This window comes from Perissodus microlepis, chromosome 8 (genome assembly GCF_051167445.1).
Source record: "Perissodus microlepis isolate ML-2025 ecotype Zambia chromosome 8, ASM5116744v1, whole genome shotgun sequence".
In the NCBI taxonomy this organism is placed as follows: Eukaryota; Metazoa; Chordata; class Actinopteri; order Cichliformes; family Cichlidae; genus Perissodus; species Perissodus microlepis.
In genome coordinates, this window is record NC_140468.1 from 981,723 (window position 1) to 997,964 (window position 16,242).

The 16,242-nt window shown below is 48.2% G+C and overlaps 2 protein-coding genes across 2 annotated transcripts; both read right to left on the bottom strand.

Annotated features, from left to right (window-relative positions):
- Window positions 1-433: 433 nt before the first annotated feature.
- LOC146380983 (cholesterol 25-hydroxylase-like protein) lies at window positions 434-2,221 on the bottom strand. Its single transcript, XM_084936941.1, has 2 exons — window positions 1,285-2,221; window positions 434-1,199 (listed from the first exon to the last, which is right to left on the bottom strand). The coding sequence occupies exons 1-2, from the start codon at window positions 1,711-1,713 to the stop codon at window positions 867-869; spliced, it is 762 nt and encodes a 253-aa protein (XP_084793067.1). The 5' UTR covers window positions 1,714-2,221; the 3' UTR covers window positions 434-866.
- An 8,067-nt stretch (window positions 2,222-10,288) lies between these two features.
- LOC146380984 (cholesterol 25-hydroxylase-like protein) lies at window positions 10,289-15,009 on the bottom strand. Its single transcript, XM_084936942.1, has 2 exons — window positions 11,194-15,009; window positions 10,289-11,108 (listed from the first exon to the last, which is right to left on the bottom strand). The coding sequence occupies exons 1-2, from the start codon at window positions 11,620-11,622 to the stop codon at window positions 10,776-10,778; spliced, it is 762 nt and encodes a 253-aa protein (XP_084793068.1). The 5' UTR covers window positions 11,623-15,009; the 3' UTR covers window positions 10,289-10,775.
- Between the last annotated feature and the right edge of the window lie 1,233 nt (window positions 15,010-16,242).

Below are 16,242 nucleotides of genomic sequence, written 5' to 3' on the forward strand. Positions count from 1 at the left end.
GCTGAAGCTCGCAGACACACACACACACACACACAGACACACACAGACACACACACACAGACACACACACACACACAGACACACACACACAGAGACACACACACACAGACACACACACACAGACACACAGAGACACACACACACAGACACACACACACACACAGACACAGAGACACACACACAGACGCACAGGTGTGTGTCTGTGTGTGTGTGTGTGTCTGTGTGTGTGTCTGTATGTGTGTGTGTGTCTGTGTGTGTGTCTGTGTGTGTCTGTGTGTGTGTGTGTGTGTGTGTCTGTGTGTGTGTCTGTATGTGTGTGTGTGTCTGTGTGTGTGTCTGTATGTGTGTGTGTGTGTGTGTCTGTGTGTGTCTCTGTGTGTGTGTGTGTGTGTGTCTGTGTGTGTCTGTGTGTGTCTGTGTGTGTGTTTTGGACACAAACAGGAAACAGACTTGTGTGTTTCTCTTCATAAACTTTATTTTAGCTTCATTTTGTCGTCAGTGCTCAAACTTTCACTTCCCAGTTCAGAATCAAACTTTCCAGTTTCCCTCTGACGCCGCGCTTCTCCTTCAGCGGCGGCGCGACTCCTCGTCTTCCTCGCCAGCTTATCTCTTTCTCTGTCCCTCGTTTCACTTTCGTCTGTCCCGCGCTCGCAGCCAGCTGCCTCATCGGCACATCTGTCCGGTATCAGTTAACGTGCTCACGCCGTCGACGGCTCACGGCGCTCCGTCTCTACGTCAGAGAGGAGCAGCGAGTCGAGGAGAGCCCGCTGTGATTGGTGGGCTCAGAAGTGGCATAATAAATAAAAACAGGAAGAAATAAATAAATAGAAAACGTCTCTACATCAGCTCCTCGCCATCACGGCGGCTCAGCCCTGCGTCTGCAGCGTCCCGGCCAGGCGGTCCCAGTGGGTGAAGTACGGCGCAAAGTTGCACTTGGACTTGAGGTGGTGAAGGTCGTGGTGGCGCGCCCCGCCGTACAGCCCCAGCGGCACCAGGCGGTGCGTGGCCCACGGCAGGTCGTAGCCGCAGTGATCCTCCACCGACAGCCAGATGTTGACCACGAAGAAGGCGAGCTCGGTGAGCGGGTGGCAGCCCAGCAGGAAGGGGTTGGCGGCAGCGAACAGGCCCAGGCTGAGGGTCTCCCAGGTGCCCGAGTACTCGGCGGTGAGGGCGGAGGTGGAGGTGTAGGTGTGGTGCACCTGCAGGAGGAGGAGAGAGAGCGTGAGGTGGAGGAAGAACAAAGGCGTGACTTCATCACCACCGCCATCGTCCTCGGGGACTCACCTTGTGGAAGGTGCGGTAGAGCCAGGGCACTCGGTGGTGCAGCAGGTGCCAGGCGAAGCTCTGGAAGTCAAAGAGCAGCAGGCACACGAGCACCTGAGCCAGCAGGCGCGGAAGGGGCGGGGCCTCCTCGGTCAGGTGCACCGGCCTCAGGTACCAGTGCAGCACGGTGAGAGGGAAGATGAAGACCAGGTGGTTGTAGAGCGTCAGAGCCAGGCAGCGCCGCACTGACGACCAGCTGACGGAGCTCTGAGGCTGCAGCTTGTACCTGAGCACCCACGCCCACCTGGTGGACAGCGCGTCCAGCAGCAGGAAGGGCAGGCAGAAGGACAGGTAGACGCAGAGCGAGAAGAGCACGGGGAAGAAGGGCGAGCGCAGGAGGGGGGCGTGTCCCAGCACGAAGACCCACAGAGGCTGCAGCAGCATCGCCATCCTTCAGTTTGTCTCACAGTCGGAGCTCTGCTCGCCTTCATCATCACTGCTCCATTTAATCAGGCAGCAGGCCCCGCCCACACAGCGTCAGCGGCAAGAACCCGCCCTGCCGTCCTTATTGGGATGTTTCCTACTGCCGGAGGGAAAATGGAAAACTCTCCCTTCCACACTCCCACATACACATTCCACAGCAGGCTCGTTCACTGTGCACTAAGGATTGTCCCTGTGAGAGCTGCTCACGCGCTTCCATTGTTGGCAGGTTAAGCACGTGTGTGATGTTTACACGGGCTGAAGCAACCTTTAGCTACAGCTGCAGTGTTAGCCTACGCTGCCACACCTGAGCCGTGCAGGTTCACACACCTGAGGCTCTAAGTGAACACTAAAGAAGCTGTGCTTCAGCTTTGTGGTGCGTGAGAGTCTGTACCTCTACTGAAGTACAGAAAGTGTGTACTTGTGTACTCATGTGTGTGTGTGTGTGTCAGCATTATGAGAAATGAATGTGTGAGCTTACAGTGGTTCAGACTCACTGAGGATGATGACGACAGGCTGTTTCCTCTGATGATGAAGGCTCACATTCCTCGCCGTCTCCTCTCGTCACGTGTCAGTTGAGCGTCGCGAGGCATCTCAAATGTGCCGTAAAGCTTTATCAAAGTTTACGTGTTTCTACAAACTCAGAGTTCATCTTTTATATTTTTACAGATGTTTCTTGATAAATAACATAAACAAGTATTTACATGTTTAAAATAACAACATGTCCAAACACTGATGCATGCTCTGTTCACCTGGACGCTGCGTCTTCAGCGGGCGAGGAGGCGGAGTCAGTACTGGATTCATAATCACAAATATTATTATGTAATATTATTAAGCTAAAAATCGTATATATTTAATCTTCACTATGAAAACATTAGGAAGTTCTTGGCTTTACCTTTTTAAAAATAAAAGTTAATGATCGATGATCATATTGGAATAAATGATTTGATTTAAGATAATAACAATGCAAACGTTTAATATTACAAATATGAAATGTAACTTTGTTTAATGATGTCATCATAGTGCTGACCTACAGTGTGATTTGCTGTATTTTTCCTTTAAATCCAATTTATTCAGAAATAATTATTAAACCTACAGAGAGATATTCACGCTCTGAACGACATAAACGATAGAAGAATGAGATTTACCAGAGCAGCTCTTCGACATTTGTCTTAACATCGAATCCTCTAAAAATAAACCACAACATCAAAACATTTGCGATGACAAAAGTTTAAATTGTGTTTCTAACTGCTGCTTGTTAAAATTCACGTTCTCTGTGAAATGAAACAGAAAAATGAAGTTTCAGCTACAAACTCACAGCTTCCCAAATAAAGTCGGGATGAATTTGGTGATGTGGAGTTTTCTGCTAATCACAGAGTTGGTTCCCGGGTCCTTGGAGTTCCCCTGGGGAATCCGTGTGGGTGGGCCTGATGGCTAAAGTAAAGCGCTGTATGCACGTGTGGGAGGATGACGCAGCTGTGATTCCACTGAAGTAAAGTTTACATGAGGGACAAACGACTGATGTGAGTCTGGAGGAAGTCTGCAGAGTTCCTGATGTTTATGTTGATCCTGGCTGAAGGAGCAGCTCCACAGAATACACACACTAAATTCCCAGAAACCACACACACCCACACACACACACACACACACACACACACATATCTGTGTGTCAGTAAGTGTGACGCTCGCTAACACTGCCACTGAAGGATGAACCAGAATCGACCCCGATGACTGCTCAGTTACTCTGAAACTGAGTGGGTGGTGTCAGTGGGTGGAGGTGATAAAGACCACATTTAGTTTTCTCTGGGTCAGTTTGTAATTTGAAACTCAAGTTATTTTTACAATTTACTTTAACAGATGAACATTTTTCCCTTAAATACCTCCACCCTGTGCCCATGTGCGTCTCCTGACACGCCTTATCTGCTCAGATAGGAGCAGCGCCTATCCAACGATCAGCTTTTTATAACTGACTTCCTCCCTCGAGTCATTTGTTTGAACCAAGAGACGAAACACGAGCTCATCGTTAACAGTTTGTGTGATCGTTTCACAGAGAAACGTTAATGATAAAAAAAATGATAAAAATGTGACGGAACATGACAGGAGACGAGTGACACACGGCGGAGACGTTTAGGGAACGTTTTCCACTGGAGTCAAATATAAACAGAACAAATCTAAAGAGTGACGACACAATCAAACAGTTTTACCATCGTTTTCATCCTCAAAGCCCCACCGACACCACCAACCGTCACCAACCACCGACACCAACCACCGACACCACCAACCGTCACCAGCCACCGACACCAGCCACCGACACCACCAACCGTCACCAGCCACCGACACCAGCCACCGACACCAACCACTGACACCAACCACTAACACCAACCACCGACACCACCCACTGACACCAACCAGAGACATCAACCACTGACATCATGCACTGACACCACCCACTGACACCAACCACTGACCAGAGAGACCAACAGCAACCACTGACATCATGCACTGACACCACCCATCGTCACCATCCACCGACACCAACCACCGACACCACCCACCGACACCACCCACCGACACCAGCCACCGACACCAACCACCGACACCAACCACTGACACCAACCACTAACACCAACCACCGACACCACCCACTGACACCAACCAGAGACATCAACCACTGACATCATGCACTGACACCACCCACTGACACCAACCACTGACCAGAGAGACCAACAGCAACCACTGACATCATGCACTGACACCACCCATCGTCACCATCCACCGTCACCAACCACCGACACCACCCACCGACACCAGCCACCGACACCAGCCACCGACACCAACCACTGACACCAACCACTAACACCAACCACCGACACCACCCACTGACACCAACCAGAGACATCAACCACTGACATCATGCACTGACACCACCCACTGACACCAACCACTGACCAGAGAGACCAACAGCAACCACTGACATCATGCACTGACACCACCCATCGTCACCATCCACCGACACCAACCACCGACACCACCCACTGACACCAACTACCGGCTCCACCCACCGACACCAACCAATGACACCATCCACCGTCACCAACTACCGACATCAACCACTGACATCACCCACTGACACCAACCACCGACACCAGCCACCAACACCACGCACTGACACCAACCACTGACACCAACCACTGACACCACCAACAGTCACCATCCACCGACACCACCCATTAACACCACCCACTGACAACAACCGCTGACACCAACCACCGACACCACCAACCGTCACCATCTACCAACACCACCCACTGACGCCAACCGCAGACAACACCCACCGACACCAACCGCTGACACCAACCACCGACACCAACCGCTGACCAGAGAGAGAAACAGCATGTAACATACAGTCTTACTGTTAGTTAGTCTTACAGCACACTGTTAGGTGAAAATATGCTTTTATTTGTAAAAGCATGGTGAGTATACCACAGTGTCACAAGTAAGCAGTTAGCGTAACATTAACATTTAACTTTCCATGTAAAACCAGCCACCACTGTGAAAAACCATAAGGTTGAGAAAAACAGTGGCTTGCAAAAGTATTGGGCCCCTTGAACTTTCCCACATTTTGTCACATTACAGCCACAAACATGAATCAGTTTTATTGGAATTCCACGTGAAAGACCAACACAAAGTGGTGCACACGTGAGAAGTGGAACGAAAATCAAACATGATTCCAAACATTTGTTACAAATAATAACTGCAAAGTGGGGTGTGCGTAATTATTCAGCCCCCTGAGTCAATACTTTGTAGAACCACCTTTTGCTGCAATTACAGCTGCCAGTCTGCAAGATCTGAAAACTGGAGAAATGGCGGTAGGTGGTTCCGGTCCGTGTAAGGATGTCGGCTCTTCATTTGTTGACTGCATAAATCTGTCGACTCAGGAGCTGATGGGATTCAAACATTGTGCCAGTTTTAGCCACACAGGTTCTTCTGCTGTTCTCAGTCTTTTCTATATTTGATCGCTGTTAAACAAATAATAATAAATAATAACATCTTCATTAAGGAGGCGTTCCTTCTTCATCGTGATAAAAAACTGAGTTTATTGATGAAACATTTGGAACTTTATTTTTCCAGAATCACAATAAAACATTTCAGTTTCATTTCACTGAATCATCAGGAAGTAACGATGATGTAACGCAGCCGCCTGCCGCAGGGCGCCGCGCCGTGGGGAAATATCTGCTCTATTTATTGACAAGAAACATCAGTAAAATGACAAAACCTGAACATGTTAAATGTAAAACTGTGAATAAACTTAAATCACATGCAGTCACAAATGTAACAGTAACAGTTATTAGTGTTTCACAGATAAGTACTGACATAAGATTAATTATGTAACAACAAAACCATCAGTTTGTGTTGTACTTCAGTTGGAGGTCAGATCTTCGTTCTGAGCAGAAGGAAGTGGTTTATGGCGGAAACGCTGGAGAGGACATTACAGAGTGTGGGACGCTTCAAACGCACAGCGTGGACTTTTCAGCCTTTTGGGAACGAAACAGCCAGAAACGAGAGAGAACAGAGCGGTTTTAGTGTGAACCGAGTGACGACAAAACGCAGCTATTATGTTTATTTCTGAACACCGGGGAGGTGGCAGCGACTGTGGTTAACACAAAAATAATTTGGTCTCACAAACTGTGTCATGGTCCCAGCTCTGACGCACACTCCAGCAAAAAGCAAAGGCAGCTCCTTCATTTTCCTTCTGTTGTGTTCGCTCATCAAAAGCCATCTGACACCGAGAACGTCCGATTTTATAACCAGCTGTTAGAAACACAACTATTTGTTTTGTCATCACAATAAATGAAGGAAATAAGTGTGTCCTAAATGTCTGAGAGGTGGCACTGACACTGAATCTCATCCTTCTGTCATTTACGTTGCTCAGCCGCGGAGCTTAAATATTTCTTTGTTTTAATAAGTGAAATTACATCTGAAGTCATAAAGTGGATTTAAAGGACAAATGTAGCAAAGCAAACTGTAGCAATGCTGTAGTTCAGCACTGTGATCACATCATTAAGATGAGGTGACGTAGCCTCTGTTAATCCCACAGAGGAGAAGCTCCCATTGTTACAGCAGCAAAGGAGACAGGCAGCAATAAATACATAGATGGAACATTCATGTCCAAAAACAGAAGAAAATATAAAAATATACACATAGAAGAAATATATAGATAAAAATATATGTACACGTGCTCCCACAGAGGGGTGGGACGTTAACAGCAGCAGGTTTTCAGTTTTGAGAGATGTTTGTCTTATAAACCGAGTTTCTGTGCACGATGGATTGATTCTCGGGAATCATCAGGGGAAACACAGCCTGTCATCATCATCCTCAGTGAGTCTGAACCACTGTACGCTCACACATTCCTTATAATGTTGACACACACACACACACACACACACACACACACACACTGCTTTTTCCTCCCCTCGCTGTGATGAAGACCCTCCCCCTCAGGCAAACACACGCCTCCATAAAAACAGCACACAAATATTTCCTTCACCTCAGAAATGTGAAGCAAGAATTTCAAATAAAATGCAACAGAAATAAAAAACCAAGAAACTCAGTCAGAAAATGATTTGGCCAGATTCCAGGTCACAGGCTGTAATCACAGGACGGCGGCGTTACTGCTCGAGAACGCACAAAGTGAATGGGGGGGGCAGGAAGTCTATGAATGTGTGTGCGCTGCTTGAAACAGAAAGTGCAACAGGACAAAGAGAAGATGAAAGGATAACAGCATGTTTGTGCGGCTCTGACTCACTCGGTCTCCCACGCGCTCCACAGCCTTTGCAAGGACCAGCGTTTCTCCTGAAGTGACGTCAGATTCCTGCTGCGGGCAGATTTCATGTCATCCTGAAACACACATCGGGATTTTCTGGCCTCGCTCCACCAGCTTCCCGACCCCCGAACACATGTTTATCACATCTCTTTATCTCATTCTCAGCACACTGCAGCTTTCAGAACAGTTCACACGTGTTTCAGCACTAAAGCCATTAAAACTTTTCACTCAAATCACTTCAACTCTGATCAATTCAAAGTTTTCATCCCCGTTTTAAAACTTGGACAGCAGATCTGATCCACGTTCACTGGCTGTGAAACCACTTCTGCGGGTTTGCATCATAATCGGGAAGAAAGATGACTGAACACGGTTGTTGATCTGAGGGTTTCACAACCTGCTGACTTGCTGGGACACGACAGAGAAAGCGTTTCTCACACAGCGATTTGTTTCCCAGCACCGAGCTGAATCTCAGCCACCAAGCAGCAGATCTGAAGGAAAACGTGGGTCAACCCGGTCCCAGCAAGCTGTACCTAATAAAGTGAGCTGTAGCATAGGCATGGGTGTGACATGCACCTGAGAACGTGTCGAACTGAAGGACAGCGTCGCTGTGGACTGAGCATGCTCACTCTGCACAGGCAGGAGGTAACACAGTACAAATACTGTTTCTCTACTTAAGTAGAATTTTCAGGCATCTGCACTTTACTTGAATATTTATTTTTTAGGAACATTTTACTTCAAAACTTGGTTTGATTCGAGGGGAGCTAATATTTCGTCACAGCCTCCAAACGTCAAACACATGAGAAGTCCTGTTCCGTACAATCTCCATATTCAGGGCTGAACGTGAGCACGTTCGGCACCACGCTGCAACGACTGCCGGACTGGAAGTTGCAGTTGCGGTACATCAGCATCCAGCTAGCCCGACTGAAGAGGAGCGAGCGCAAAGGCAGTGACGTGGGGAAATGTGCAAGGCAGCTCTACAAACATCAGCAAACACACAAACTGTTGTGTGCAGGTTGTCTCACAGTGTGTTGCAGATAAAGTCCAGCTGCTGTGTGTGGCAGGGAGAGGAAAGACAGAGAGCTACGTTCACTCAGAGATGGAGACAGGAGAATAAACAGTGTCAGTGTAGAGACATCAGCCAGGACACTCATCAAACATCTGCTCACATCTGTCGTGTACGAACACAGGGAGCAGCAGGTCAGCTGATCACAGCCTGCACACCAAGGAAATGTAGTGCAGCTCTCAGTAGAAATGACTGTGAGTTTGATTAGTGTGGGAGCATCGCAGTGTCACATTCCTGTGTATGACTGCACCCACACACACAGTGGATTCAGGAGGTGGTGTGTAACCCTGACTGAGCTCATGTTCCTCTTTAGAGTCACCCTCCACATGGAGGCAACAGGAAGTAGATTCATCTATATCCTGTCTGCTGATATTATTGTATTATAACATTCAGATGACACAAGGTTCAGTTATCTTTGCACAAACAGAGCTGTTCTTTGTACTCTGAGTACTCTTCAGGTAACGTTTCAATTTTACTCGAGTAAAGACTCAGTACTTCAGCTTTTACTGTAGTTTTAAACAGCAGTATTTGTACTAATACTTCAGTACAGAACGTGTACTTTTACCACCTCGTTCACTCATCAACTTTGAAGTACATCAACACAACAATACACACAAATCTGTGTGATTCGTCACGTCGTCACTTAAAGACCGAATAACAGATATGATTCAATGCAGAGAGGTCTATTAACACACAGTGACTGAAAAAGAAACACCCAGTGCATCATGGGAATCCCCCGGCAGCCTACACCTATTGCAGCATAACTAAGGGAGGATTCAGGGTCACCTGGTCCAGCCCTAACTATATGCTGTAGCAAAAAGGAAAGTTTGAAGCCTAATCTTGAAAGTAGAGATAGTGTCTGTCTCCTGAATCCAAACTGGAAGCTGGTTCCACAGAAGAGGGGCCTGAAAACTGAAGGCTCTGCCTCCCATTCTACTTTTAAATACTCTAGGACAGGGGTCTCAAACTCCAGTCCTCGAGGGCTGTTGCAACACACCTGAATACAATTAGTAGGTCATTAGAAAGACTAGAACTTGACTGCATGCTGAGGTGGCAACCCCTACCCTACTCATTCACTCATGAGCTGCTGTAACATGAATCAAGCGGCTCATATGAACTACTAACTGCATTCAGGTGTGTTGCAACAGAGACACATGGAAAAGTTTCAGGACAGGAGCCCTCGAGGACGGGAGTTTGAGACCCCTGCTCTGTGAGAGTAAAGTGCTCTAATGGGGTGGTATGGTACTATAAGGTCATTAAGATGAGATGGGGCCTAAAAACTGGAGGCTCTGCCTCCATTTTTACTTAAACAACATGACGACGTCTCTGCAGACGACGTGCTGAATAATTGTGATTATTAACAATAAACTTTATTCCTGCTGAATGTTCACAGATTCTGTTTGAATCGTGACGTTCAGAGATCGTCTCCACCAACGATCTGTCTCCTGCTGAAGCTCGCAGACACACACACACACACAGACACAGACACACACACACACACACACAGACACACACACACAGACACACAGAGACACACACACACAGACACACAGAGACACACACACAGACGCACAGGTGTGTGTGTCTCTGTGTGTGTGTCTGTGTGTGTCTCTGTGTGTGTGTGTCTGTTTCTGTGTGTGTGTCTGTGTGTCTGTGTGTGTCTGTGTGTCTCTGTGTGTGTGTCTGTGTGTGTCTGTGTGTGTGTTTTGGACACAAACAGGAAACAGACTTGTGTGTTTCTCTTCATAAACTTTATTTTAGCTTCATTTTGTCGTCAGTGCTCAAACTTTCACTTCCCAGTTCAGAATCAAACTTTCCAGTTTCCCTCTGACGCCGCGCTTCTCCTTCAGCGGCGGCGCGACTCCTCGTCTTCCTCGCCAGCTTATCTCTTTCTCTGTCCCTCGTTTCACTTTCGTCTGTCCCGCGCTCGCAGCCAGCTGCCTCATCGGCACATCTGTCCGGTATCAGTTAACGTGCTCACGCCGTCGACGGCTCACGGCGCTCCGTCTCTACGTCAGAGAGGAGCAGCGAGTCGAGGAGAGCCCGCTGTGATTGGTGGGCTCAGAAGTGGCATAATAAATAAAAACAGGAAGAAATAAATAAATAGAAAACGTCTCTACATCAGCTCCTCGCCATCACGGCGGCTCAGCCCTGCGTCTGCAGCGTCCCGGCCAGGCGGTCCCAGTGGGTGAAGTACGGCGCAAAGTTGCACTTGGACTTGAGGTGGTGAAGGTCGTGGTGGCGCGCCCCGCCGTACAGCCCCAGCGGCACCAGGCGGTGCGTGGCCCACGGCAGGTCGTAGCCGCAGTGATCCTCCACCGACAGCCAGATGTTGACCACGAAGAAGGCGAGCTCGGTGAGCGGGTGGCAGCCCAGCAGGAAGGGGTTGGCGGCAGCGAACAGGCCCAGGCTGAGGGTCTCCCAGGTGCCCGAGTACTCGGCGGTGAGGGCGGAGGTGGAGGTGTAGGTGTGGTGCACCTGCAGGAGGAGGAGAGAGAGCGTGAGGTGGAGGAAGAACAAAGGCGTGACTTCATCACCACCGCCATCGTCCTCGGGGACTCACCTTGTGGAAGGTGCGGTAGAGCCAGGGCACTCGGTGGTGCAGCAGGTGCCAGGCGAAGCTCTGGAAGTCAAAGAGCAGCAGGCACACGAGCACCTGAGCCAGCAGGCGCGGAAGGGGCGGGGCCTCCTCGGTCAGGTGCACCGGCCTCAGGTACCAGTGCAGCACGGTGAGCGGGAAGATGAAGACCAGGTGGTTGTAGAGCGTCAGAGCCAGGCAGCGCCGCACCGACGACCAGCTGACGGAGCTCTGAGGCTGCAGCTTGTACCTGAGCACCCACGCCCACCTGGTGGACAGCGCGTCCAGCAGCAGGAAGGGCAGGCAGAAGGACAGGTAGACGCAGAGCGAGAAGAGCACGGGGAAGAAGGGCGAGCGCAGGAGGGGGGCGTGTCCCAGCACGAAGGCCCACAGAGGCTGCAGCAGCATCGCCATCCTTCAGTTTGTCTCACAGTCGGAGCTCTGCTCGCCTTCATCATCACTGCTCCATTTAATCAGGCAGCAGGCCCCGCCCACACAGCGTCAGCGGCAAGAACCCGCCCTGCCGTCCTTATTGGGATGTTTCCTACTGCCGGAGGGAAAATGGAAAACTCCCTTCCACACACAAACTGCTGCTTGTCTTTGAACGTGTTATTGTCGGGGACACTTCACACAAGTTTGTCAAAGCCACGCCCCCCCCGGTGAGTTCCTCCTCAAAGGTGATTAAAATCGTTAAAGAGGTTTAAAACATGTTTTTCTGCTTATCTTGTGTGTTCAGCTTTTTTAGATTAAACATGAGCTGAACAATAAAATCTGAATTCCAAAACATTTCGAGGATTTCTGTTGAAATGTTACCGTGGTGACTGTGAGCGGGGCCCGGGGCCCCTCGCACTAATGACAGGTGAGTGCTCGAAGAAGGGGTCAGGTGTAGAGAGTAGGAGTGCATGAGGTGAGGTGCTGTTCTAAATAAAGTTCCATCTTCCTCTCTGAAAGAATCAACGTGAAGCCTCACTAAAGTCCAGCCAGCCTGTACCTGTGCTGGGCGGAGCCTCAGAGGTGCCAGGTGTCCTCAGACTGAGCTGATGTTTCTCTTCGTGTCAGAAGCGGTGATGGTGGAAAGTGCTGGTCTGAGCGTGCTCACTGACTCGCTGTTAGAGATGTGCTGAAGAGTCACAGCTTCACACTCAGCCCTACGGTGACACCTGCTGGTGCTTCAGCCTCACTGCAGTGTGAGAGTTTCAGGTGTGGACGTGGAGCTCTGAACCACAGCTGCTGTTCAGCTGGGTCTGTTCCAGATGTTCCAGCTGTGCTTCACGTTCCTCTGCTGCAGTAAATGAGTGAATCTGTGATGGAATCATTCATTAACTTTATTTAAACAGCTCGAACTGTTTCAACGTCTGTTTCATTAAATGGTGTGCAGACGCCACAGACAGGTAAGGTACACCTGAGCAGCGAGCAGCGAGCAGCAGGTAAATACGAGGAAAGCTGCAGACACAGTTGTGTGTGCAGAGAAAAGCACGAAGCCTTTCTGAAAGACTCATTACGACCTCGTTAGACAGGAATAATGTTTACTGGCATATTTATAAAGTGCTCCTCTTCATCACGTTTACACTGCAAAACACAGATGGTTACACTGAGCAAAGAAGTTCTTACTTTAAACAACTAAAAAAACAAACAAAAACATTTCTAACTCTAAGCACAGAAATACATCAGAGACTGGAGGAAAGCTGCATTCAAAGAAACAGGAACATGCTGGAAAAACCAGCGTTTCCTGCCCCTGCGATTCATCAGAGGATGCTCATGCTCATCTTCAAAAATAAAAATAAAGTAACTGAGACTTACAATGGAGTATCGTTGCAACTGGTTTACTGAACCTTCTTTGCAGTGCATGTACAGAACATCAGTATCCATTTACTGCCTCCTACAGGACACACTCTTCTTCCACTTCCTTATAACATAAATGTAACACAGAACCACTACTGCCTCTCCTGGCGTTACCATTGTAACGACACACTCATTCTGTTTCTTTCAGATGAATAACAGGAACTTAGGATGTAGGTATCTATTATGCATACTCATATATTTATATAACCTACTAATTTCTTGCGATACCACAATAGTGTAAAGCGCTTTGGGGTCCTTAGGACCAAGTAAAGCGCTATACAAATACAAGCCATTTACCATTTACCATGTACACTGTCTTGTTGGTATATATGTATGATTTGTATCACCTTCATGTTTCCAAACCGACATCATCACCAGCAGCTTTACAGCTGTGGCTCCAGCAAACATCAGCTGATACTAGAAATTAATATTAAATAAATTCTAACAGCTGATCAAGCTTAAACGTGCTGCTTTAGCGCAACATCCGCTGGTTTCCTCTTTCTGGCGCAAAGTGGGCGATAAACAAGCAAGAGAGACGATCAGCTGATCATTGATCAGTTTCATGATTGAAGGAGCAACAGGAGAGAGAGGGGAGAGGATGAGAGAAGAGGCAGCTGCAGCGTAAAGACAGAATAACTCCAGCTTTGTGTCTTTTTTTTCATTCTAGCTGAAGTCCGGGACGAATCGCGTTCCTTTTCCCCTCAATATGGATCATGATCAATTGGCTAATCCACTGACTGATCCCAGATCAGTCAGTTACAGATTACCAGCTGATCAGTGATCTCTGAGCTCGAGGCTCTCAGCTGGCTCACAGAAACGAAACTTAGAGTCTCCTCGTGCTGCCTTCAAGGACCCCTCTGAAGTCACGTTTCACATCACGTCCACGTGCCTCTTTTTTTAAAAATGAACTTTATGTGTCAACCACAGTAGTTTTTAACCACGTGATCCTTCCTTATATGATGACATTTCTTCCTCCGTATGAACTGAGATTTAACTAGTTTTGCAGACATGTGCAGAGAAACAGATTAGTGTGGACGCAGCAGAACGGTCCCAAACAGAGTTCTGTCCCTCTGCAGCCACCTGTTTATAACCGGCTACATCTGTCCACATTTCTCCAGTTCACTAAAATATGATGAACTGTGTCCACCTGCCTCAGTCCAGTTGGCCTGCTGGGCCTTCTCCAGGTAAAGATCATCTCACTGAGTTTGTAACTGCATCACTTTATTTTTCTCCTGCATGGTTTTCTTTGCTGAGTTATTTCCCAGAGTGAGTTACTTTCATATTCTCGTTTTTCTCTGTTCGGCTCTTTGCAAAATTTTATGGTAAATTCTCTGATCTTGGATTCAACAAATTCCCATTTCTGTATATTACCCTCTACTCATTCATTATCTTCAATATGTCTGAATATAAGTCTGATTTTATTGCAACATCCGCCCCTGTTTCAGAGGCTGGCATTGTATTTCCAGTCTCCTCCCACCACAGTATAATGTGGGGTACATAATGAATCAAATGATTAAATGCTCATTTTGAACTCAGAGTCAGAACGGGGCGACAGAAGGGTGGAGCATAAGTGGAGGACCATTTCACAGCCACGCCCCCGGAGTTAGGGGCTGCCTGTGTATCACTGTGGGCTCTTCACCTTACAGCACACAGCGCCGTCAGGCGACTGCTGTTTGAGTCGGTGCTCTATAAATCAAACTGAACTGAGCTTCAGCACGTCAGTATCGTGATTGGTTAGACAGCATCTTAGAGAGGCGGAGCTTCTCAGAAGTAAAATAATGCTCCTCTCTGTGACTCTCGCTTCTTCTTCTTCTTGTTCCAGACGCTCTCTTCAGGGGGCGCCGCTGCTGATCATCTCGTCCTATCCCAGCATCCACCTCTTTCACACCAATCCACCAACTACATCCATGAGGTCCTTCTCTTCTCCTCCTACCTGGCAGCTCCATCTTCCTCATCCTATGTCCGATATATCCACCCTCCCTCCTCTGCACACGTCACACCTGTAACCCCTACCATACACCTCACCACCGTCTCTCTGTCCTCGTGTCCATATCCAAAGCTCGCTTTAAGCCTCTCTCCCTCGACATTTGTCTGCTTTCTTCACCTGTCCCACTTTTTCTTTGCTAACCTTTTCCTGTGAATACTCTCCTGTGCTTCCTTGTTCCACCACCAAGTCTCCTCTTTCGTCGGCCCAGAGGACACACTATACTAATATACAGCGTGTATGATTTGCAGGTGATTCAGCCTTGGGCCTGGCACAGGGGGTACAGCGGTTTATGCTGAAACAGCCTGTGGGCTCGCTGAAAAGTCACGCATGCGCCTCGAGCTGCCGTGACCATCTTCTGCTTTATCACTGTTACACAGCGTCACCTGCTGGTGCATCGGACTTACTGCAGCCCGCTCAGTCTGGACGTTACCGAGCAACAAGCAGCTGATCCGATGTCCTCATCAGTAGCCACCTGCTCAGGTGATGCTGATGCAGGTATCCGTGTCCTTCCACAGATGGAGAACACGTTACGCCAAAACCTCTAAAAACTCTGATATTAAAGTGCTTTTGGTAGCAAAGCTGTGCTGCAGACCCTCGATCCAGGCACAAAGATCAAAAATACGAAACATATCGAAGACCTTTGGTTCAAACATGGCGTGCTCTATGATGTCACTTCCTCTCTGTCTGTGTTTTGTCTCTTTTTTCATCATCCGTGGTTTCAGTGATGCCACGTGTGTGTTACACAAGTTTATTTCACGATTCCTGTTCTTTAAAATATGCTGATGTTAATAAATCACATGGCACTACAATAAGTGACTTTATAACATTGGAACTTGAAGCAGCTGCTTTGAGGTGCTTTCACAGGAACTGTGTTTGTGTTCCTGCAGGCAGAGGTCTGTGATTACAGAGCACGTGACTCCTTTCCAGATGTTCCACCTGTGCTTCACGTAACTTTATGTAAACCTGTCCATGTGAACAAGGCTGTGCAGCTTACCTGTGAGCCACCTTCACACGTCATCACATCATTTAGGACGCTTGGCGCTGCAGTTCACCTGAAATAAGCTACGTTAGAGTGGCTGAGCATGGAGTCAGAGGGGACACGCTGGGAGTGTGACCCGTGGAAATGACTGTGTAACACGAACAAGTTTGGCGTTTCACGTCACAAGTGTGAGTCTGCGTCACCCGGCTGAGCTCTCTGCTGTACA